The following is a 24,068-nucleotide window of genomic DNA, read 5'->3' on the forward strand; positions in this document are numbered from 1 at the left end:
TTTGCCAGGCTACTTTCCTGTAGTTAGATGCTCGACTACAAAGACCTGTAATAAAATAAATAGCGTAAAAATCAGTTAAACAAAATCTTGGTGTGTTGAACATTTATTCACTGAAGAAGTCAGCTTCCTTCAACAGGTATTCATAGAGAGGAGGGCTGTATTGGAGGCATTGTTCTGCTGTACAAGTCTGACATAAAAATACTTTTATACGGGTGCTCATTCCCGTGTAGGTATTAGCTTGCTCCTCTGTAGGACTGGTCAGGTAGCTGTGAAGGCTTGCTCTTTTCTCCCCTTCATTGTTTGGAAACAGGAAAAAACCAAAGAAAAGAAAAAGTACACTGATCCGATTTTCCAAATGTAGGAGTTAGCAGAATTCTGCTTTATTTCTTCAGTGCAGAGTGGACTGAGATTCTGTCTGAATTCCAATAAGCGAGGGTGGCTGCTGGCCGCTAACCGTGCTTAACACGGGCCGTGGGTTTAGACGAGGAGGCATGGAGTTAGCTGGGCGGATGAGCGGAGGGGGAGGCTGGTTTAGGGTCGGCCTGGGCTGGATGAACCGTGCCTGCTGTTGGAGCGGCGGAGGCTGCCGGTGGAGGGCAGGAGCAGCAGGAAGCGCCGGACGAAGTAACGGGGGAGGCTGATTTAAAGTTGCCATGGGAGCGGTAGGTGCTGGAGCAGATGCCTGCGCTGGAGGTGAAGGGCCTAAACACTGAGTGGCCGGAGTGCTTTGTGCCTGCACAAAGGACAAAGACAAGACTACGTGAACTGCCATCCCGGCCAGAACGCGATGCAGTTGGGCTGCCACTGTCCACTACACAGGAAACAGCATTTAAAAGAAACAAAACCAAAACACTGAGAAGTTACTGAAAAGAAATCACCAACCAAAACATTATAGACAGCAGAACTAAAAATATTTACGAAGCAAGAGTCTTCTTCTAGAACAAGAAGTGTATTTTAACAGTAAAACAGTAACGTGATCGTCACTATGCAAGGTGCAGTCCTGCTCCCAGCTGGTTAACGACATTGGCTGAAGTTCTATGCAAGCTCATCATCATTCTTTAGAATGCGGTTTGCCACTCCACACCAGTTAACCTTACATTATATCACTAAAATAAATGCTGTTCCTCAACCCATGCTTACTTATTTCTGGTACACAAAACACACCTCATCTTCTTCATCAGTGCTCTTTCCTGATGGCACATTAGAAGTATTTTTTGTGTCCTCCCCTAAAGCAGAAGCATCACCATTAGAAGCCAGGGTTCCTTGTTCCGCTTCCCATTCCTGCAATACCTCCTCTAAGTTAAACCGACGCCTGTAGTTTACAAAGAAGTTCTTCACTTGGCCAACAGTCTTGTTGCCAATTACATCTGCAATAGCTTGAAAATCTTTACCATATTTTCGGACACCTGGAAGGCAAAGTAAATAACATAGCTGTGAAGGATCAGTCAGACACAGCTACGTGTGATGTATTTATAGAGAGAACCTATGGGACCTGCAAACCAAGGACTCGCTAATTAGGAGGACTTCTCAATTAGGAGAAGGCCTCAATTTCCATAACAACAAAGTAAGTTCTAATTGCACACAGCTATGAACATATAAATCAAGAGCTTTATTAAAACATTATTACCCACTCTACTCAATGATCCTGGCTTACTCACCAAGCCTCCCAACCTGAAACCACAGAGATCTGGCCTCTGACAAACGAAGTATATCCTTCGGTATGCTTGCAGTGAGGGCAGAAGCCCAAGACAAGTTCAAGATGGAGAGGGAGGGTGACTGAGCACGTATGCATTGCTGTGTACGGGGTGTAACACTAGAAACATCAAGGGACAAATACCAACAGCTTTTACAGGTTCTCTCAATGCCAGCTGCACACAGATGTTTCTCTGCCCACAGTCTGTGCAGCAGGAGTGCTAGAGGGCAGCAGCTACTGGAGCAAGCACAGTGGTTACAGTTCCGTAAGTCACGATATACTGCTCATTCCCCAACTTGTGACATGCTCTGCTGAGGCTACGAAGAGCAACTGGCAAGCATTCACCTGGCAAAGGCTCTGTAAAGCTTTCATTCACCATCTGAGCTGGGAGAAGACCCGGGGGTTTTGGGACAACCACCTTGGGGAATATAAGTAAATATATAAGCTACTGATGGGTATTTATAAGACAGCCCAGCACAAGCCTCCAGGACAAAGATATTTACATCATTCTTACTTCATTTCCATATTGACATCAGTAGGTCACTTTTGTTCACAAGAAAAAAATCACAACATACAAAGTTCTAAAACTACATTTGCCCGTAACACACAACCCCCCCTCAAGTACCACATTCCACTGTTTTTAACCTAAAGTTGGAATTGTGACAAAGTTTACTGATTTACTCAGTTGTATTTAGGGTATGTATCTAGATCCTCCTCTTCCTGCTTAAGAAAAAAAGCCCTCAAACTCTGCACCATCCCAGAACACAGCTTTTAGCTGCACAAAGTATAATTTTAATCACAAGCATCCAGAAATTTGGGGACCAATAAAGGAAATCCCAGATTGAGTAAACAGAAGCCTCATTTTCTGCTCTCAGCTATGCATGAGTGACAATTTGACTTGTTCTGTGAAAGCTCTTGATAACTAAGCTCATTCATATTACAGCGCCCAGAGGATGGGCACTCTGCCTCATTACAGGAAAAGAAATTCATGCCTGATTTCATGCCTCACTTCAGAAAGTGAAGCAAAGGATTCAGAAAGTGAGAGTTGCGTGGAATCTGAAAGCCATGTTCCTTTCCAACTTCATTGTGCTGCTTCTGCTCTTTGCTACTTTCTTCATTAACGGGCACTTCTCATGTGGTAATGTACACTCACTGCAATTTAAGGGAAAAGTTGAGCTCCAGGATGGGAACAATTCCTGTAGCTGAAGCTGCTGTTTCAGCTGCCCAGAGCCCAGCTACATGTAAGATCTTTTCTGGGGCATACAAAAGAATCCAACCATCCTGACTGCAAGAACCTTGGAAAGAAAACAAAGGGACCTAGCAGGGCCATGTGGGAGGGCACGCATCTGGACAAAGCAGACAGGGATTTGGCTCTGTGCTTTATCAGTTGTACAAGGTATGAGCTATACTCCTCAAAAGATGTGAGCGCCCACAGAGCACTCCCTCCAGTGTTTGAATATTCTTCATACCATTACCACCCTTACTAACTTGCTCAGTAAATTGCCACTGCGAGGTATCTAACATCCTGTACAAGTTACCAAGTGAACAAAGCACCCAGCAAAACAAAATAGTTTTGTTTGAAACCTCCTTCAGATTTTAGGTGTTTTCAGCACTTTGTTACTATGCTGTCTATACTTCTTCCTTCCCCCTAAACTGTAAAACGACTGAGCCTGTTTGCTAACTTCAACTAAAGTTGTCAAAAACAAGGTCTCAAAGCCTATTCCCAACAGTGTATCCTGTCTTCACTGCCTTCACTGAGAGCCCAACTATGAGAAATAGCTAAAGAAAATAACATTTCCTTGGTTTAGCTACACACAGCACTGCTCACTTTGGATTCTTTTTCAAGCACTATTTAGTACTGCTCTAGCATCATCAGTGACTACACCACCACAATGATGGAGCAAAATCCTTTTAAGCTGCATCAGGAACAGAGAAAGTTCCATACATGTTTATGAAAGTCTGATGCATAAGGTGCTGGCATATGTGTAAGAGTTGATGCCAAGCCATCATCCCTTTCAAACGGGTGCACGTTACTTAAATATCCTTATATAAATTGTGTGCTAAGCACCATGCAGAGGTACTTCTAAGGTGCTTAATCTGTTATCCACAAGAATAATTTTATTAGGTTGCTGAAAGTGAAGCTCAAAACAAGACAACTGCATAGCCTTGCTTCACATGTATGAATGTCTTTCTCCCAGCTCACTGGAAAGTAGCCCTAACCATGGGAATAATTCAAGCTCTTCAGAGCTTCACCCAGGTGCATAAGGTGTAGCTGATCACGTGCACGCTCGCTATTCCAGTGCTTCATCTTGTGTGCCTACCTTGGAGAAACTCACATATCCAAGCTGTCTACGCTTCTTAATGTTGTGCAGCACAGCAAACACTGAGAGGCACAGAAAGCCTCAGCCTGGGTCCAAAGCAATACAATACTGCACTGCAACAAGGCAGAAACAGGCAGCCTCTGGGTTACGAGAGATGCAGTTTCACTGTGATGGGATTACTGTGCTCCTGGCAACTCCTGTACCAGTTAGAATTAGATCCTGGTTGTCCCAACTGTTTTCCTCTGCAATGCTCTTCAGTTTAAATTCAGTTGTTTTCATTGAGTCTTGAAACATTTTTCCAATTGCAATTTTCATATGGCTGAGGTCTTACTTTGAAAAGACTGTGCTTACACATTTCTGTATGTGAATTAAGTTTGTAACTGAAGAAAACCTCAAGTGATGAACTGGCCCGTTACATTCAATAACTATTAGGGCAAAGTTGACCAGGGACTGATAAATTATACTGCAGGAGATCAGCTCAGACATCGTAAGTCTGAGTCCACAACCCAACTGCAGGCAGCCACACTGCTTTTAAGATTAGACACTCAGCTCTATTTTAAGGGGGGTTTTTCCATTCCCTCCTCTTTGGTTACTGCCAATCTCTTGAGATCAGCCCATAGATGACAGGAGTTTTTTCACATTCAGGAAAAACAGTACCACAACTGTATTACTGCAAATCATTGCTATGATTTCCACGCTTGGCTTCAAGTGAACAAATCACAGAAATGCCACCTACCTGCTTAATACTTATGATTTCTGTACAATTATTAAAAGCACACGCCAAAATGTATCAATACTTTGATGAAATAAATCTGTTTTGAATGTACAAACTGAATGTCCCAATGCTCAAGTAAACCTCCAAGTTCAAGCCTAACGCGCATCACTGTAGCTTTTAGTACAGCACCCATGGCTACTTGCTCCTGAAAACAGGCAGGGCAAAAGGCAATGTGGCTCCTTCATGCAGAAGAGTCTGCTAGCTCAAGCATCTATTCTGAAGTAAGAGATCAGAGTCCTTAGCCCAAGGGACAGGAGGTTAATACCTACAGCACTGCCACTCCAGGAAGGAGACTATTACCAGGCAGTAGGTAAGGGTGGGAATACTTTGAATACTTTGCTCCTGGTGTTAAGGTTCTTGCCCATCTCCATTTTATACACTGGCAAAGGAAGGGGACTAAAAAGAAAGCAATACACACAAGCACACGTAAATTCAATGAAAGCAGGTTTCTCCTGAAGGCCTGATCACCCCAGCCTTAAGGACTGAGGCTGACTACCTCTATAGAACACAAAACACTCCCTAAAGAGACCAGACCACTAAAACTCCTCTCCAAGTAGTCCTCACCAACCCTCATTCTCTTCTGTCCATGAGCCAGCTTTATAATCTGCCTCGTGGGTCGCGCAGTGCTGTAGCTTAACAAAGGCTAAATGCGCTCTTATCACTTCTCAAAGGGACGTTTAGTGAGAGCTCCAATAACTAAACTACGAAAATGCAAGATGGTTTCAATCCTTCCATGCTAAGGCAGGCACAATGAACCTGGACTTTTCCCACTTCTCCAGCAAACATTCTACTTCCTAGACTATCACATTAAAACCAGGCATCTCCTTCAGCTGCACTGGGGGACAAAAGGAAAAACAACCAACAGCTTTTTGGCAGTACTGAGAGGATGAACTTAGGACAGAAAACGGTTTGGAGATGCAAATCCCAGTTTGAGGCATGCATGTTGAGAGCATTGCCTCCAACATGCTGTGTCTGAAGCACACTGGCTTCAGACACAGCATTTCCATTTGCAGCTCAAAACTAACCTAACTTGAGGTTCGGTCATCCAGCTAATAACTACCAGTTACGGTACACCTGACAACTTTACACTGATATCCTGATCCAGCCAAAGGTTTTATACTAAAATTCAGCCTTTCCATTTGAAAGGCATAAAATACAGAGAAAGCAAGCAGATGTGTATAACTGAGCTCATTATATGATCTTAAAAAAGATGATCCATAGGAGTCAATGTGTAGTGCCTTGGAAGACAGCGTTAAGCTCTCCAGATATCCCCCTTGCATGTTAGGCAGAGCATGTTAAAGCAAGGCAAGAGTCAGTTTTCCTTCACACAAATGAAATAACTGCAAATTAGTGGTTTCAGTAGCCTACTAGGAAACATTTTTTTCTCCAGTACAACTGTTAGCCAAGTATCCATATCCAGCTCCAGACTCTTAAAAGGCCTCCACTGGGTACGTTATGTGCTTCTTTATTCCCTCATGAACAGAGAAAATTAAGCTGTAAAGCAGTTTTACGTTTGCTTTTTTTCTGCTTTAAGAATACAGAGAGATGTCTTAAGTGTCTGCTTCAAGTTCTATTACTTGAACTATTACTTCAGCCTTCCGCTTTAGAGCAATTAATGTAAGGTGATTTAGAAGATGATTGAAGGGACGTTTTTGGTATTACCACAGTTGTTAAACTCAGCTTAGCTTTTCTATTCAAGATTTCATATGGGTAACTGAAAGACTCGCGTCGTGTTGCTTGAATGAATGCCCTAAGTATTCTCCCTAATGTTGCTGTTCTCCCAGTGACTGACGTGTTAAGACCAGATAAAGTTCAGCTTTTCATTAGAGGGAAATACCAGCGTAAGCCCGAGTACCTCTTCAAATCCTTTGCATCAGATTTCAAACCACTACTGCTGTTAACATACCTTGTACTGCAAGAAGCTGCTCTTCTGTGGTCCAACGGGCATTGATTTTCTGATTAGACTATTGAAATTAGAAAAATGGCAGAAAGGTCATTAAAACGTTTCAACAGCTGCATAACATCTGAGCATCAGAATGTGTTTTGCTTGCACTACACTTTGCAACATAGGTAAAAATCTCGTGGTTGAAACCATAAATTTATGGTTTAAGACTGCTTTCGCGAAGAGAGAGGAAGGAGCATTTAATGATTTAAGCTTAGAACTACACCAAGAGTCCTTCCTCTGTTTTACTGCAGTTCCTAGTATCAGCTACATCATAACTTAATGCACAAGCTAATGATCTTTATGCAGACAGAATCCGAATTTATAGTTGCATTTCTCTAAACTATTAGGACTTGGTGTCTGGAGCGTTTTGCATTCATGTTATGGTTCATAGCCAAGCCTTTAAAACAAGCAAAAAGAGAAGTTCAGTAGTAGTAAGTCATTCACTTCAGATGCCCAAATATATGTACAGTCACACAGAACATAGAATTTACTGCTAGCAATCTACATAATCTACTTTTAATCAGGAAAAAAACCCAACGCAACCCATACATCAGGGCTCAATGTTAGCTCCCTGTTCTCCTGAATACACATGGCATTCCATTTTCTTCTGGTTCTTTATTCAGCCAGTTGCATAAGAAAAGCCTACCACTAATTCCCTGTAAAGAAGCCAGACTCACCCCTGCATGTAATTCAATAGATCCTGTTTAAGCTGCTGCTGAAATGCAAACGCTATGCTGCAGCAAAACACATTCCTGCAGCTTCCTAGCAATGCAAGCGCAAGGCCACAAGGTCTAGGGTTTATTGTGATTTACCTCAGGAGGTTTGAATTCTTCAATCCCGCCTTCCATTTTCTGTTTAAGTGCACTGTTTACTTGCTTAGCATTTTGAACCTTGGTCAAAAACAACAAAGTTAATCAGCTCCACAAAGAAAGTTGGTCACTTTACACATATATCTTCACTAGGATTGCCACAAGTGTACCTCCTAAGTTAGAAAGAGAAATATTATGGTTTAAGGCTTCACTACTTTTAAGTGGTTAAAAAAAAAATCAACTTCAAAAAATACAGCAGTTTACTATGGAGAGAAAAATATTTAAGGCAGTCTTTCAAAAGAACAGTTTGTCTGCAGGAGTACTCCAAGGAGGACAGAACAAGCAAGTTTTGATAACCATGCGTGTGTGTTCTTGAAGAAGAATGCAGAGTATTCGAGACACAAAATGTGCTTCTTGGGAACCCAAGTGAGATGTCCTGCATACAGGAACTTCTTCCTTCTCCAAAAAAGCACTTAAGGGGAGGGGAAGAAAGGTTTACAAGATGTTTCCAGTTGGTTCCTTCTCACAAGACTGCTTTTTATTGACCCTAGATCAACACGATTTCCTTTCAGGGTGAAATGATCTGAAGTACTGACATAAAATAACTTGGGCTATAAAAAGGAGAGAGTTTCCAAATCATTCATATAGGTATATGATGCGTATCAAGTAACATAGGTAAGAAAATAAGTTTGCATACTATGGTGCACAGCTATTACAAGTGTTCTTAAGTATGGACACAAAAGCAGGCAACTCAGTGGGAGATTCCAAAGGCTGCACCTCTGAGATCACTGCAAGGAAAAAAAAAAGAGAAACAGAACCTCAAGGCTCTAACTCACCTACACTTAGGCTAAAAAGCGAAACCCACCTATGCTATTGAGCCCCCGAGTCCTGCTGTGACAGAAAGCATATTTCTCCTGTAAAAGAGTACAAGGGAGCAAAAAACCCCAGGAAAGCCTTTATTCACTCCATGGTTTTGCAACATGGCAGCTCTTAGCGATCTATAAGGAGGCAGAAATTCCAGGAGATAAGCCTTGACTTTGTAGCCCCATCACTCCTAGAAAGCAAGCGTGCACATACTGCAGTACCCTGAGAAGCTGAACACATTCTGCGTTTCAACTTAAAGTGCCAAAGTTCATTTCTTCGTGCAAAGGAGGCAGGCAGTTGTCCTCTTAAAAGGTGAGGACTGCAAAGCTGTTCTGAATTTGGTTAAGAGTTAGAAAGCTCAAACAAAAGAAATAACTACGTCCATGATCTCTTCCCCGCTCCCACCCTCCCCATGGTATGTGGGGAAGGCCATCCAGAGAAACAGCTACAATTTTAAGCATAATAAATGTAACTTCCTCTGATACCTTGGTCTTATTCTCCCTTGTTACACAAATCCTTTTAACAAAGTTAACATAAATCACATCAAACGCGACTTTAGTTTTCTCCTGTCCCCAACCCTGTAATATTGTTTTCATGCCGTACCCCCCCTCTTTTTCCTTCTTTTGAAAAGGAAGTCGTCCTTTTCCATGTTAGTAACATAAAAACCATAACCAACAAACAGCTAGTCGGGTAGCGTCCAGCATTTCTGGTGATAACAAAGTTGGGAAGACTCACATTAAAGAAGTTTCAGAATCTTCACAGATAATCTTCAAAATCATTACAATCAGAACAATCTGAGATGAAAACAAAACAAGACCAATAACCCATGGTACCTGTCGCTTTAATGAGATTAGTTCCATATCCAGCTGTCTAAGAATTGTGTTGGCTGCATTGGGGCTACAGGAAACAGCTATCACATCTTCCTGGGTCAGGTACATGCCTTTTGGTGGACGGCATTTGGAACGCTGAGAATGGTGGCGATGCTGCAAGCTCTGATACTCTCTTCTACCCAGACCTATTTTGCTGGTCTGAACAGGCTGCTCATTATTGCCCTTTAATTTACAAGAAATAAATCATTAAAGAATAACAGTATCTTGTAAACAACTTCAATAAAGTATCACACAGCATTTTAATGTCGTATTTATGACAAAGATAACCTAAGCTAACATCCTCCTCTGTACGTAGTATCCATGCTAAGACTTGCAGATGAGCTGATGGAGCATTTGCTGGATAAGCCTGCATTAAGTCTTAGAAAGGCCGGTTTTCAAAGCTTTCTAAACATGGCTGATAACACAATAAATGGCATAGAAAACACAGCCTGAATACTGTGAAGAGGGCAAAAATTGAGAACCTCCTTATAGAAGCAGAAGAATACATACATATATATTACATGTTCAAACAAACTAATCAGTGAATTTACACATTTATTTCTGATCAGATATGAAGAGTTCAGGGGAAGATCAAGGGAGAAGAAAGAAGACTCGGAGTCAACCACGAAGGGCAAGAATGCAAGATGACACTTTTCCCTGCTGTAAGCACTCTATGGTAAGTGATAGTGCTGTTTGCTTTGGGAGGGGATTGGAGGTCTGGCAGAGAAAGGATGGATGTACTTTGGCAGTTATTATAAAAATCTATGCAACTTAGCAAACTTAAGCGTTTCTTGTTTGCTTTCTGAAGTGGAAAGGGATAGCAAAGAGGAGACGAAGGCTTTGTGACTGCTGGTTTGACACGTTTGGACGCCTAAAAAGTTCAGCTTTGTTTTCAATAGGCATTGCTGCACAACAGCTAGTCTGCATGTATGTGACTCCCATAGAGCAACCATTTAAGATTCCTAGAAAGCAGGTCTACAGAAGCAAAAATTGCTTTGAATTGGAAAACCCTTGCAGGAAAAGTAATGCTCAGTACCAGAACAGAGATGGGATTCAGGCTTTTTGCTACTTCAAGCAGCTCCCTACTGCTCCTCCTCGCTGGCATCCATGCAAGTTAAGAGGAGGTGGTTATCTGATCACCACGAAGAGAAAACAAATTGCAGCAGCCACTATTAATGTTCTCTACTATTAGTATGGATCAGCAAACAGTAATTTTTGCTCTACTATGCTTGACCTTCTGCCACATTCTCTTCCCAGCTAATGTAACATCTTAATCCAGTCCAGGGACTTCGTAGAGGCCATTTAAGATATTTGCACTTAAGATACTTGCTCTTCTTTGTCAAGTTGACACAGAGCATTACACCTCTGACATCTAAAAATCCCAAGGTTAAGTTCGCTTCTGGACCATTTATGCCATTTGGGTTTTGGGTCAGCGTTGCTCTTTCAGTATGAAACTGCAGCTCCTGTCTGCTCAATCTGGATTTAAGATGACAATGTTCTCCCAAGCTTTTGTCTTGCCACACTAGAGCGTTTGGCTTGGTTTAGTCTTTTCTGGCAGCAAAGTTCCCATCGCTCTGCACATTCAAGTAACCCACCTAGTTTATATAGCGCTAAGAAACTGAAAGCGCACAGATCCTACCGCAAATATTAGATCACAGAATTATCTTACACAGATCCAAACAGCTCATCAGAAAGTGCAGTTCTGTTCCTAGAAATCTATCAAGAAACTACTTTCATTCTGGACCGCACGTAGCAATTCTAACGATAAGCAAGGAAAGTAAATGGAACAAAACAGCCCTTATTTAGAAGCGGCTTACGCAGCAACTCAGATCAACAGATTGCAAGCACATTGTTACAACAGTGGACTGAAATGTAAAAAGGTTCATTATTAGGCCTTGTGCCATTTCAAAGCAATATCCTGGCATGCTAAAAAACTTAAAAAGCTCTGCTTACAGAAAGGAGTAACTGTAATTGGCCTTTCTTGAGGCATGAGATAAAGCAATACACTGAAGGTCACTGCAAAGCTGAGAACTGAATCTAAACCTCTCAGTCTCTTACTCAGCATCATTTCTGATAGAACTGCAAAGTTTTATTAATAATCATAGGTACCACTTCATGGGAATGTTGAGGGTTTGCACTACTACTCTCCTCCCACATTCTCAAGAGGCATGAACTGTTCCATTGCAGGAAAATCACAAGCTCATTAAGTTAATAAAGGAAATGACCATTTACACACTCAGATGTTTTACAGTCTTATTCATAAAGAGGATTTAACAAAAGACACCCCCCCCCCCCCAAAACAAAACCTGAACATACCCCAAACGTAGCACTTGGCCGTAAAGCTAACAGTAAGTGCTCGTTAATGGCTGTCTCTAAATTTCTTAGTAGAAAGCATTCCAGTGAAGGCACATATTAGTTGAAAAGCACCACCTCACTGTGGCTTTGAAGGAACAGAAAAGGTTATTCTTGGAAAAACATCATTTAATTTTGAAAGGGAAAAACCCCCCATTTAGATTTCAATAATTCCTAACTAGTAAAACTGTCAGCACATTAACAGGACAGAGGGAGGGGGAATGTTGTTTCACCTATCAGAAGTTGTCAAGATGCTGATCCCCTAAAACCCCTGTGATTCCAGCAGGCTACAAGCTAAACCTCTTCACTACAAGTCAGGCTCTCCGTGGTATCACATTGACAGAAAACAAACAAACTGACATTCACCGTTAAGCTATCTGTTACCTCCTTTTTGGCTTCTTTTTTGGGATCATAATCACTATCGTTTCCATCCATTGGATGAGCTTCTTCTACATCATCATCACTGAGGAGAGATATTATAAGAAGCTGGTCATTTTATCTGTTTTTTAAGGCCAAATATAAACATGTATCAGAGTAAGCCAGAAGTCTCCAAGTATACCGCACCCCAAAGTTACTTGTAGTTTTCAAGAGAGAACTGTTACAAACATATTTCCTCTATTAAATTCTAGTAATTACGATGCTGAACAAGCAATCCCAAACTCTAGTTTCAAAATGACTTTAAACAGAGGTGGTACTGCTCTGCCAGAATATTTTGGTGTCACCTTTTTTCAATACAACCACTTGTGCCAGCACGAACGCTTACGTGGTCAACTATACCAAGGCTGCAGATAACCTTTCATTTGCCACATTAGCCTGTGCAGAGCAAAAGGGGACAACGTAAGATGGGAAAACACAGGACTGCTTGTCACCAAAGCGCTCAAGATCTAGTAACTGGGAATGAAATCTATTGAATTAAATCAGAAAGGTTGAAAAGATAACAGTTAGTTTAGTCAAGTCCAATCAGGTGATTCACACAATACGATTTCTGAATAAATGAATGTAAGAACACCAGAAAATTGGCCAGTTATTGAAAAATAGATCAAAAAATGCTCTATCAGAAGCAAACTGATTTTCTTCTGTGATTGTTCAGCTGCAGGGTCACAAGTAAGCATACTGATTTTAGATTTCAGGAGTTCTTTCTAATAACATAAGTGAATAAGGCACTTTTGCTCTAGGTAGACAGTTTTCTGAAGATGTAAAAGCATACTTTCCAACGTGAACTTGATCATGTTACTTACACATTCAACCTATAAAATCTCTTTAAAAAGAGAAAAGTAAGCTAATACTCCAGTATTATAAGTGCAGTATAATTTCAATTTCATAGTAACTAGGGGAAACGTCATTTCCTTCTATTCAAGACAATTTAAAACCATTTTCAGCTCTAATTCCCTTTGACTGATGGTGGTTCTACGCCTCCTAAAATAAGACTTTATGTAAAGCTTTGTTAGAAATCAGTATTTGGGCATTCTAATTGCTACAGCTCTTTATAGTGGTTGATCTTTCAGTTTTAACTCCATTCTAGTGCAAAAAGAACACAGAAAATCCCCCCCCCCCCCTCCCCCAAAACAGAGGGTTAGACTTCTCGAATGAAGCATTATTTGTAAACCACATTCCCAGACTTTTTTTAAACCCTTGTTTTTTTACTGTTATCCATTAAAGCCCTTCAGTCTGTTACAACCAACTCCAACAACTGGAGTGATATAGCTCGTAAAGCACGGGTACCAAACCCCGTGCTAACTGATGCTCAGACCTGAAAATATGGTTCACGCTGAAACACAGTGGATGGAAATTACCCTGATGTCCCTACTCTAGTTAGCTACTTAAGAGCCTAAAACTTACCTGTCACCTTGATTATTCCTATTAGCCAATTTCCGAGCCTGTCGATCCATCAAACTTGTCCTAGAGCGCGTTTTTTTCCAAGAATAGTAGTATTTTACAAGGCTTGCAATAGTCTTGTCTGGAAGCTAGAAGAATTCATTATACATTAATATGTGTTACAATGAAATCACACCCCAAGATTGTAATTCTGCTCTCTTTATAACCACCTTTACCCAAATATCTTAAATGCACGGATGAGATGGAAAGGAGGGATGTATTTGGTATATTTGTAACGGAGAAAGGAAGAAGAGGTTGTATTAGAGGGAAAAAACTATAGGTCCAAGGGACACGATGAAATTAACTTAAATCTTACATTCACCGTTGTTCCTGAAGCTTTCACACAGAAATCATGAGACTTAACCCAACAGGAGCCTCAGTTCTTAGGCCTTCTGAACTGTTTAATGCTTCCGATTAAAGTATTACTTTACCATTTGCTGGATCCTGTGAAAGCTCTTTCCATGGAAGCTAAATGCTTGCTCAAACAGGACTTTATCTTCAACTGTCCATTCATCGGGGAAAGGAGTGAAGTTGGGCAGATCCGCAAGGGACTTCTCAATATTGTGTTTATGCCAGAACAGCATGCCGAGAGCCTTTGAAAAGAAACAGCCCCTTTTTGGATTTAGTCAACTTTCTCAAATGCTGAGACAAGTTGAAAAAAGGCAATTTATTTATTTAAAGCAAAACCTGACTGCCGGAACCCCTTCTCAAAACGTATTTACAACTTCATCTGACTATGCGCTATAGGTTACAGAACTCTCTTTGGAGACAATATGAAGAGTGGGCACATCTGTACTTCATTAAAGGTACGAAAGCCAGGCAATTTAAGGTTGGCATGGCAGCAGTAATTCTGAGCCAGCACGAACTAGGCTGACAGGCTCAAATCTGACCTGCTTTCTTCCTTTACAAGTAGGTATCACCTACACAGCTCCTTACAGGTCTTCAGGCCTTTATTACCAGCCCATTCGAAAGAGAAAACAAAAATACTTTGCAGCAGCCAGAGGATCATCCAAAATGCAAGTCTGAAAGGTCAAAGTGAGAGTGCTCTTTCTACAGCTCTCCGATGCACAAACAACAGCACGGCCATTCCCATGTCACGTGCACCTAGTAAGGAATGGAAATCTAAATGCACTTTCTCATGTAATTTAATTTCTTTATATCCTTACAGCTGATTAGACTTTCTGCCAGAGAATCAATGACAGATTGGAAGCCAAGCCTCACACCTGGAAATGTAATCCATTCAGGTTTCAACCACACTTCAGTTTCAACCTGCTCTAGTGGAAGGTGCCCCTGCCCACGGCAGGGGGTCAGAACTGGTTGAGCTTTAAGGTCCCTTCCAAGCCAAACCAGCCTATGGTTCTATCTATGATACAGCGCAGACGTGATGACCACTTGTTCATCAGCTCTCTAAACCCCTGGCTTCACGTCTCCTAATAACCTGGACATGGCAAACCTCTTTTCCTGTGACAATGGCAAGTGACAGCCAACCTCTTGCAAAGATAACTTTTATTCCACTGTGAACAGTTTCAAAGATTCTGTACCGCAGGTTATTTTGGAAATTGGTCCTTTTCACAGACTTCGTTTGAGATCCCTCAGTTCCCTCTCTCCTCTAATAAAAGCCAGACCAGAAACAAACATCACCAAACTGCAGGCATTCTGGACACGGCAATACTGGCAGCTTCTCCTTCAGATAGCAGTTGGCTAGCAAGTCATTGCTATTATGAGCCTCCATCATCCAAAACTTCACTGTACCACTTATTTCCATTGGTACACCAAATATTTTCTTTATTATATGTAGTATCACCTTTACATAAACTGGTTAGCTTATGAAGAAACTGACAAGAGCACTAAGTGCAGAGCAGCAAAGTTTTATCCTGTACTTTTGACAGGATGGTGACTAAAGGTTATTAGAAAAAAAAACCCAAAGTGAACTTGTTTCTTCTTCTCAATCCTTGGAATTTCTCTTTTCCTGCCTCTGAAAAAACACTCCAAGTTGCTTTGTCTCTCTCTCAAGAAACCTTCCCAATGGTGTCCTTACCACACTTAATGGTTAAAAACGGCACCGTATTTGAATTCTAATATTAAACATGAAAGTCGTAAGCTGCTTTCCTAGGGAATTCTTTAACTAAATATACACACACAATTGCATGACATGCCCAGTGTATCAAGAAACATACCAAACCTTTTCAAAAGTGCACACTACAAGCTGAGCATGTCATGAAAACAAAGAGCTCAATCTTTTGCAGAGACTCCAGACCCCAACTGTATGCAGATCCATTTAACTGCAGTGTTTGCTGCCGTGCCTGAAGAGAAACAGCGTTAATTAATGGTAACCAAGGGGAAAAGAGTAAAAAGAAAAGAGTTGTGTTATTCTTTTACATTAAAAAGAACCCTTTAAAAGAGCACTCTCATTTCATGGCACTTACCTGTTCCACATTGTATCCATGTTTCTCCTTTGCTATTGCTATATATTCATCCACTGTAACAAAGCAATGTCAGAATTATTCTTTAGTACTTTCAGTTCTGCTATAAGGTGACACAGAATTAGCCATCTATCATGGGAAAATGGTCTTCCCATGCTTTAATACACTGTATAGGCCCAGATCCCCCAAACCCTTACATATATTCACAGCTTTAAAATAATAAACCCACCGCTTTTAATTTAATACCGACTTTTTACACAGGCCAATTCTCAGTGAAAAAGCTACTTTCTTTCACATTTTTATCACAACAAAGCCACACAGGCTCATCATGTATTTAAATCCGAGACCAGCTAGTTATTGAAAGGCTATGTCTTCCTGGAACTCACTCCAAAGAACACAGACACCTGGCTGAGTTTTAAATTGAACTACTTCTACTGTTCGTATTCCCAAACACGTTAAAAATTAATGTAAAGAGATCTGAGATCAATGATCATGCATATCCTTGGTATTTCATAGATTTCACTGAGCAACATTCATTTTAACCATGGGACAAAGTCAGTTTTCAATAGAGACTACTAAGACTGAATAATCAGGTCATCAAAATTCATCAGTACCATTTTTTAAAGTGATCTTTGGCCACAGTAAAGCCAGCTTTGTGTCGGGCTCCTGCCCTCACTTTGCAGTCAAGTCCTGCTAGTTTTGATCTTCAGTGGGTAACTTGTATTTGTAAAGAAACACTCTCCACCTTCTACAGTTCCCAGTTAAGGGGCAACTGAACGTAGCTGAAAGGAAGCACGACTGAGAAAGGGAAATAATGATATCCTCAATATTCAAACAGATCAGAGACGTCCTTGCCACAACTCCTTTTGCAGTTTAAAGTGTTTACTGACCAGAGGTGTAGAGTATTTTATTCCCAATTGTTCTTCAGTAGAAGGTACGTTCCTTCAACTACCAACTACTGGTAACAGACAGAAACTGTCCTTGAGGATCAGGTTTGCACGACTGCATCCTCAAGGTTTATTCCCCTATATTACATATGGGAAATTCTAGCACAGGAGGCAGGTTTAAACTAGATTAAACAGGTAAGTGTTCACATTTAGTCAGATGAGTCCCATCACTTCAGAAGGGAGAAAATGCTCAGTTTTTCCTGATAAGACAGCAATAACAGCTCCCCCCTAAATGAGGCCTCAACACATCTTTTCTGGATTTTTCCACTGCAAATTCTTCTGGCAATTTAGAGCATGTTTAGATGTTTTATTCTTTTACTAATAACTAAAGGTTTTACAGACACTGATGATAGATCAACACAGGCTTTGATTTGAAACAAAGACTTAACTATAAAACAAGAGAAGGTGATCTTTCCTTTCCGTGGAGTTCTCTAAACAAAAAATAGAAGAGAAGCTTTGTGCTTAATTTACTATTTGCAGTTTCACTGTGTGTAAAAATCCAGAATGAACAGGCACACCAGAAACAATTATTTAGTCACAACTGAGCATCCAAACTCCTAAGCAGGGAAGGACTTACACTTGGCATCTGGAATATTATGATACGGAGACCATACAAGCATCCCTCCATTATCTTTATCAGTATATTTTGTGGCACCTGTAAGAAAACAAGGAAGTCTCAGTATTTATAAATATGATCTTGAGAGCAACTATTCACAGGACAGTAAATACAAGTCAACCACATTAAGAAGTCCAGCCTAGCTACTGGGGGAGGAGAGAGGGCATTAAAAATGCCGCATTATTTCCTCAAGACACTGAATTTCGTGAATAGCTGAATTTGAACACTACTCTTACAAGGTTCAGTTATAACTGGTTATTAGACAGGATCACGCTTACCACAACGGGAGCATTATAGTGCATTGCTAAAGCTGGCTGGCTGCAAAATGTACAGGTACTTGTGCTCGAATAGTCCTCCAGAAGTGAAGATTTTTATCAGCACATATGTCGCTATCATAGAGCATCAAGATCTACTGTGTCAAGTTAGGCTGCCTTAAAACAAATACCCCCCAACAATGAAAGCTCAATAATGACAAAAAGGTAAGAGGGTAGAATACAGTCACCATCCCCGATCTTTCAACAAGGAAAGATCCTAACAACTACGCACAAAGTAACTGCGAATCTGTCCCTAGTTTTGATTTTCATAGCTATGCACTTCTTACATTCACAGCCAACCAAAGTGGGTGGCTGGGTGGTCACCTTGTTTTGTTTGCTCTCCACCTCCACCTGAATGTAGCAAGCAAAGCAGTCCAAGTTACCTAACCTATCAGGAGAAGGGAGCAATACTGATGCAACCTCATACAAAGCACTACATCATTGCCTTTGATTTAAAAAAAACCCACACATACTGAAAAAAAAAGGAAACTCCCCAATATGGGACCAGCACCAAGTAAGTTTTGTTACTGCTTCACAAACATATGCTACTGCATCAAGCTGCTTACAATCTATTTGTTTAATGGTTTATCTTGCTAAGATATTGCTCAACAATTGGACCATTTACGCTCGTGTCAATATGAATTCCTTGAGGAGTCGCCCTCAGAGGAATTTTTTCTTGTATCCTTCTTGGAGAAGGACAGGTTTGTTTTTTTCCTTGGTGAAACAAATAACTTTTCATGCCATTTTATGCTGCCACACTTTATATTTAGGTTCTATATCTTGTTGAAGGAAACAGAACAAAACAAATCAGTGCCTTGGAAAAGAGAACTTAGTGCTTCCTAATCAGGTACTGTGTTTTGTTGTTCTTCCCTCTTTAGTCTGGCAGCCTTCTTCTGTATTTGCTATCATCCTTGCAATCTTTAGATCCATTATGACCGTGAACTTGAAAACCAGGTAATTAAACTCAAAGAAGTTGTGTCTTCCAAAAGGAGACACTTACAACAAATAATCTAAATGCACCATAAACTCCGTAGTAAGTTAAAAATGGACACAGTCATAAAGCACCAGTGTCAAGGCATAAGCAGTACTGAACTCGAAGGGTTTTGGTGGGTAAGAACCAATTCCTTATTATAACATTCTCCTTTAGAACAAAAAAGGCATGCCAACTGGACTTACTAGAAATGCAATACTTCATGAAGAATAACGCAAACATGTCACATTCACATTTCTCATCATTCAGCTTTTATCAGAAGTAAACGACTGCTACCCTGTACCCCACTCTAACTAAGAAATGAGCACAGGACCACTACAGAATGCATCAGAATTTCAGGTTGTGAGCAAGAAGCAGCTAAACTTGAGTACACCCTCAGTTATTTCCAAATCCTGGACAGACACCTGTGAACAAGCAGGTATCACTGATATTATGAGATGAAAACCTTGAGTTTCAGGGTCCTGTCATTTGTGCCTGCAGAAGATCACATATGCAGTGGCATATGTGACTCCCCTACTGAGGTGCCGGCCTCACATGACTAACAAACAGCTCCCACCAGGACACCCCTTTTTGAAGCATTGCTGTTTCTCCAGTACGATCAGACAACTGTTTCCATGCTGGGGGCATCTTCACACTGCCAAAAGGAAAGCAAGAATGACAGAGGACAATGGGCTGCACATAGGGAGCTCAAAGGAAGGCATCCTGTCAACACTGCACGTCCATAGCTACAGCCCAGGGATCCCTCCATCTCCACATGCAGGACTATGATCTATCTTTACGAGAACTGCTTCTCGTCCTTTGTACCCCAAGTATTCAAGTCAGCAGTACTCCCCCTGCAAAAAGGCTGTGTTTCAGCTCAAGGGCAGCATGATCTACATCTGCAAATTCCATTCTTATTATGGACAGCGGCTGAAAATACCAGGCAACATGTTAACCAAAGCACGTTAGAAGAGTAGAATTGTAAGCCAGTAAGGAAGAGAAGGACTGCGAGCTACATCTCAAATCTGACAAGCCTCCCTTGGCCCAAACCCCACATTCAACCCACCTCAGAAGAGGTTTCTGTACTTGAATGAACTGTACAGAATAGGGAAACTGTAGCAGGAAACTGACACTTGTTAAATTTCAGCTTAACCTTAGAAGTTACGTACACATGGATGCTGCTGTTCTGTACACGACTCGGGTATAGAAAGTATCGTCATCTTTGCCAGCACAGAGAGTATCATCCCCTGCTTAAGACTAAGCTTTGCGAGTATGAACACAAACACAGGAACTAATGGAAGGAAGAACTCAATTTCTACAATAAAGGGCTGGAAATCTTAAAAATAAGTAAATAAAAAAGATAATCAGGGAATGTGAGGTCAGACTGCATGGAGTAAGTGGAAGAAATGACGTACTTCACCTCACCATTTAATAACTTCAATTTAAGGAAGCCTGTTTTCATATAGGAAGACTAGAGGGAGAAAAGTTACAAGGATGTACCCAGAAATGGACTCCGTAAGTGACCTTGAAAGTTACAGAGCGTTCTTCTTGACAGCCCCTGCTCACCCCTGAGAAGGGGGCAGATGGGAAATAAGTATTTCTGTATTTAGCAAACAAAATTCATAGTACAGCTTTCGGGAAGTCCAAACCTGAGCAGAGTAAAGCTTCTCCAGCAGTTATTTCACACGCAGAATGGTCCTTCTGCAGTGATGGCACTCTCCACTACGCTTCCCAAGAGAACGCAAGCAGCCCATAACAAAGATATCAGCTTTGTAACATCCTGCTGCACCTATAGGTGGGCCGGAAAGTACAGGCAGAAACAGTTTCACCTCCAGAATATGAAGTACTACAGGAAAACGAGCAGGGAGATAGGAACCTGGAGTGCAGGCGATACCTAATTTACCGAGTGAATAAACCAAGGAAATTTCGGATTTTGATTAAAACCGCTTTCTGCAGTAAGAAAATTTCTCTCATTGCAGTAGTATCTGGTGACAGTTAGAATGCTACTTCCCTTACAACTGACACACTTTTTTCTTTAAAAAGTTAAATATATCTTATTTTATACATGAACTCAGGTTAAAAAAAGTCTACTACCATCACAACTTCAACCACGAACGTTTTGTTCCTCAATGCACTGCTTATGAATATTTTTCAACACAGGCTAAGCGAGGCCAAAGGATGGGTAGTCATTCTACCCGTTTTAGTACTCTGTGTGTGTAATACACAGCTGACTTTGTAACCTGTGTTAAACTCTCTCAAAACAGGCATTAAAGCAACTGCGAGAAGAAACAGCACTTAAATTAGTTAAAGATAGTGCCTATGCCCATATATGCAAACCTGGGAGTACAACGGAGTGTTTGTTACAATATTTGCTCCCCCTGGACAAAAGTAATCCAAGTATAGCTATGATAAGAGAACACCTCTTATAGCCCAGCATCACTTCCACCTCTAAGATACGACACGTCAAGACTCATAACAAAAAAGGGGAAAGCATGAGCTCTCAGATAACCACTCTGCTAACACAGTAAATATGTACAGTACTTCTGCCCTTTATGGACTTGGTTCTTTTTTTCCCCATAATACTTGGGTGTTCCCCCCCCAAAAAAAGTTACCACCTTCTTGCCCTAGTAATCAAAACGCACACTAAGAACAACTCTACTGTACATTATGCCTCTTACACATGACTTCTTAAAGAAAGATTTCCATCCTTAAGGAAAGTGATAAAGCAGTATGTATTAATTGCAGTTATTAGGGAAAGGAGCATCAGTTGAATTTCACCCCCCCCCCCCGGGGCACTTAGGAGCGCTAAACCATCTGGTTATAAAAGAGTATAAAATTACTTCTGTGGGTACAAATGCAATGATGCTATTGCAGATACAGTTCACAAAACTGAAACCACAGATCCTCAGTTGTCCTAAAAGGGGTGAAGAGCTCTTTTAATCGAAAGAAAAACAAACACTGTGTTTTTCGAATTTAAGCAGCCTGTAGGAAAAACAAGCCTGGGTTACGCATTAGAAAGGGTAATTTTTATTTATGTTTATTTTTATGTAGGCAACGTAAAAATAAAGGGTGCAAACGGTTAGTCTTATTAACAAAGAGACCTCGACTACGCGCTCCTTTCTCGGGGAAGAGGCATTCCCTTATGCCAAGATCACGCATCCATTTAATCCCACCCTCCCCCTTTCTTTCCCCCGGCCTTTTCTTTGGCCTGTGGGGACTTGCGCCCATGAAGAGGGGCTCGCTCCAGCTTTAGGAGGCACTATGTGAGAAGCTCTGGCCCAATCCTCTTCCGGTAGGAAATCATCTGACACCAATGGAGCCTGTTTGGAGAACAGGAAAGTAGATAGGCTTCATCTGGCCACTACAGCAGAACCGATCAACGCTCCTACGGTCTCACTGCTCGCGGTAGTAACGCAAGGCAGCATTCTAGCCATCAACTCGCTTAAGACCGAGGACTAGGCTAATGCGAACGTGCCCAGTATTCCTCGGGGCGGGGCTGGGGAGGGGGGGGAAGGAAGGCGGAGGAGAGCGGCTCAGCCTGCAGCAGCGGGGTGAGCGGGGCTACTACGGCACGCAGGACCAGGGGCAGGAGTTTCCCACCCAGCGCATCTTCCACCCAGCGCCTCCAGCACGCAGCCAGGTCTGCTCGGCTTCCGGCAGGCGCATCACTTCCCACCCCTGCCCGAAAACATCCATCTCCCCACGGCGAATATCCTTAAGTCACCTGGTTAACACAGGACATGCCCTATGGCTTAAGAAGCGGGGGGGGGGAATAAAAAGCATCCAACCTTTTTCTGCTCCGCCGCCTCCCGCCGGACACAACACAACGCGCCCGACAGCGAAGGGGAATTCGCCATCAGCCGAGCGGGAATACTCCCACCGCGGTGCCCTCGCTCCCGGGAGCCAGCCGCTGCCCCGCCGCCGGCACCGGATCGCCAACACAAAGGCTGCAAAGCAGCATAAACACAGCCCCGCGGCGGCCGCCGCCGGGAGAGCGCCGAGCCGAGCCCTCCCCAGCACCGACCCCCATCCCTCCCGGCTCGGGAACGGCGGCGGCAAGATGTCAGGGTACAGCCGAGAAGCCATTTACCGGGCTCGAAGTCAGGAATGCGCGCCTGGTATTCCGCTCCGACCCTCATGCCTACATCTGCAACGCAAAGGAAGGGGAGGGGGGGGAAGAGAAATTAGCGCCGTGCCTGTGCCCGGGCAGGCTGGGGACGCGCCGCCCGGGAGCCCCCGCCGCGGCCGTGCGGAATAAGCCACCTCCCCCCAGCCGCCGCCGCCGCCCCGCCCGCCGCCGCCGCCGCTGATGAAGCCCCGACGACCGGCGGGGAGGGGGCCGGAGGCGGAAGGGGGAGTTATTTCAGCGGAACAATGGAGACGGCGGCGGCTCCCGGGAGACACTCCCCATCGTTAAGCACCGCGGGGCCGCGCTGCGCGCTCCCGCGCACCCCCCTCTTGCTCCCCCCCTTCCCTTCCCTCCCCTCCCCTCACCTCCCCCGCGGCCCGTCCCGCCGCAGCACAGACGCGCGGCGGCGGCAGTGCCGGCACCGGGCAGGGGGAGGCGGCGCGGCACGGCGCCCCTCCCGTCACCCCCCTCCTTCCCCCGCTGTCGGGGCGGCCCCAGGCTCGCACCGTGCTCGTCGCCACTGTCACCACCGCCGCCGCTCTCCGGCTCCGAGTAGTGCCCGTTGGAGGGGCTGCTGCTCTTGGTGCCGTTGGGGGCTGCCCGGCTCCTGCCCCCCAAGAGCTCCGCTCCCTTTTCCATCATGCCCGGCATGGGGGGGGCGGGGGAGAGCGGCGGCAGCGCGGGCTGCCGAGGGGGGGAAGTTAATACGGCCCTCCGCGCCGGCCCGGCCGGATCTAGCCGAGGAGGCGGGGATACCGGCGGAGCCCTGGCGGCGCGGCGGAAGGATTTTGCTCGCCGGGTGGAGGGCGTTCTCTCCCCGCCGACACCGGGGCCTGACCGCCGCGATGCCCGGTTCCCCGGCGGACGGGAGCGGCAGCGGAGGACGGGGACTATTCTCTGGGCGGCGCAGGGATTCCGGCGGGAAGGGGCGGTGTGGTGCGGCCGGGAGGTGCTGGGCCCGCACCGAGGTGGTTGTGAGGGAGCGGCGGGGGGCACCCGGCTGTGGGGCAGCGTCCGAGAGGGGCTGGGGTGGCCGGGGGGGGGAGCGGGCACCTTGGGGCGGAGCGAGGCCCCGGCTGTGAAAGGTGATGCGAGAGAGCGCGGCTGCCACCTTGGGCCCTACGGCTTTTGGGAGCGCTTCAGGCCAGGGTCAAGTAAGGCTCAGG

General features: G+C 43.5%; 1 protein-coding gene across 8 annotated transcripts; it reads right to left on the reverse strand.

Annotated features, from left to right (window-relative positions):
- Positions 1-87: 87 nt before the first annotated feature.
- Positions 88-23,583, reverse strand: RCOR3 (REST corepressor 3). Of its 8 annotated transcripts, none has more exons than XM_057398479.1 (12): positions 23,409-23,579; positions 22,864-22,920; positions 17,451-17,528; positions 15,930-15,982; positions 13,935-14,096; positions 13,468-13,592; positions 11,995-12,091; positions 9,241-9,459; positions 7,547-7,624; positions 6,696-6,753; positions 1,165-1,406; positions 88-733 (listed from the first exon to the last, which is right to left on the reverse strand). In XM_057398479.1, the coding sequence occupies exons 1-12, from the start codon at positions 23,551-23,553 to the stop codon at positions 389-391; spliced, it is 1,659 nt and encodes a 552-aa protein (XP_057254462.1). In that variant the 5' UTR covers positions 23,554-23,579; the 3' UTR covers positions 88-388. The 8 variants fall into 8 exon arrangements, with proteins under 8 accessions (XP_057254462.1, XP_057254463.1, XP_057254465.1 ...); XM_057398480.1 differs by having other exon boundaries at positions 12,013-12,091; positions 23,409-23,578; XM_057398482.1 differs by lacking the exon at positions 23,409-23,579 and adding an exon at positions 23,268-23,290.
- Between the last annotated feature and the right edge of the window lie 485 nt (positions 23,584-24,068).

The sequence above is a fragment of the Pezoporus wallicus genome, unplaced genomic scaffold (assembly GCF_028554395.1).
Source record: "Pezoporus wallicus isolate ANWC-B61680 ecotype Strahan unplaced genomic scaffold, APGP_CSIRO_Pwel_v1 contig_11493, whole genome shotgun sequence".
NCBI classification, from domain to species: Eukaryota; Metazoa; Chordata; class Aves; order Psittaciformes; family Psittacidae; genus Pezoporus; species Pezoporus wallicus.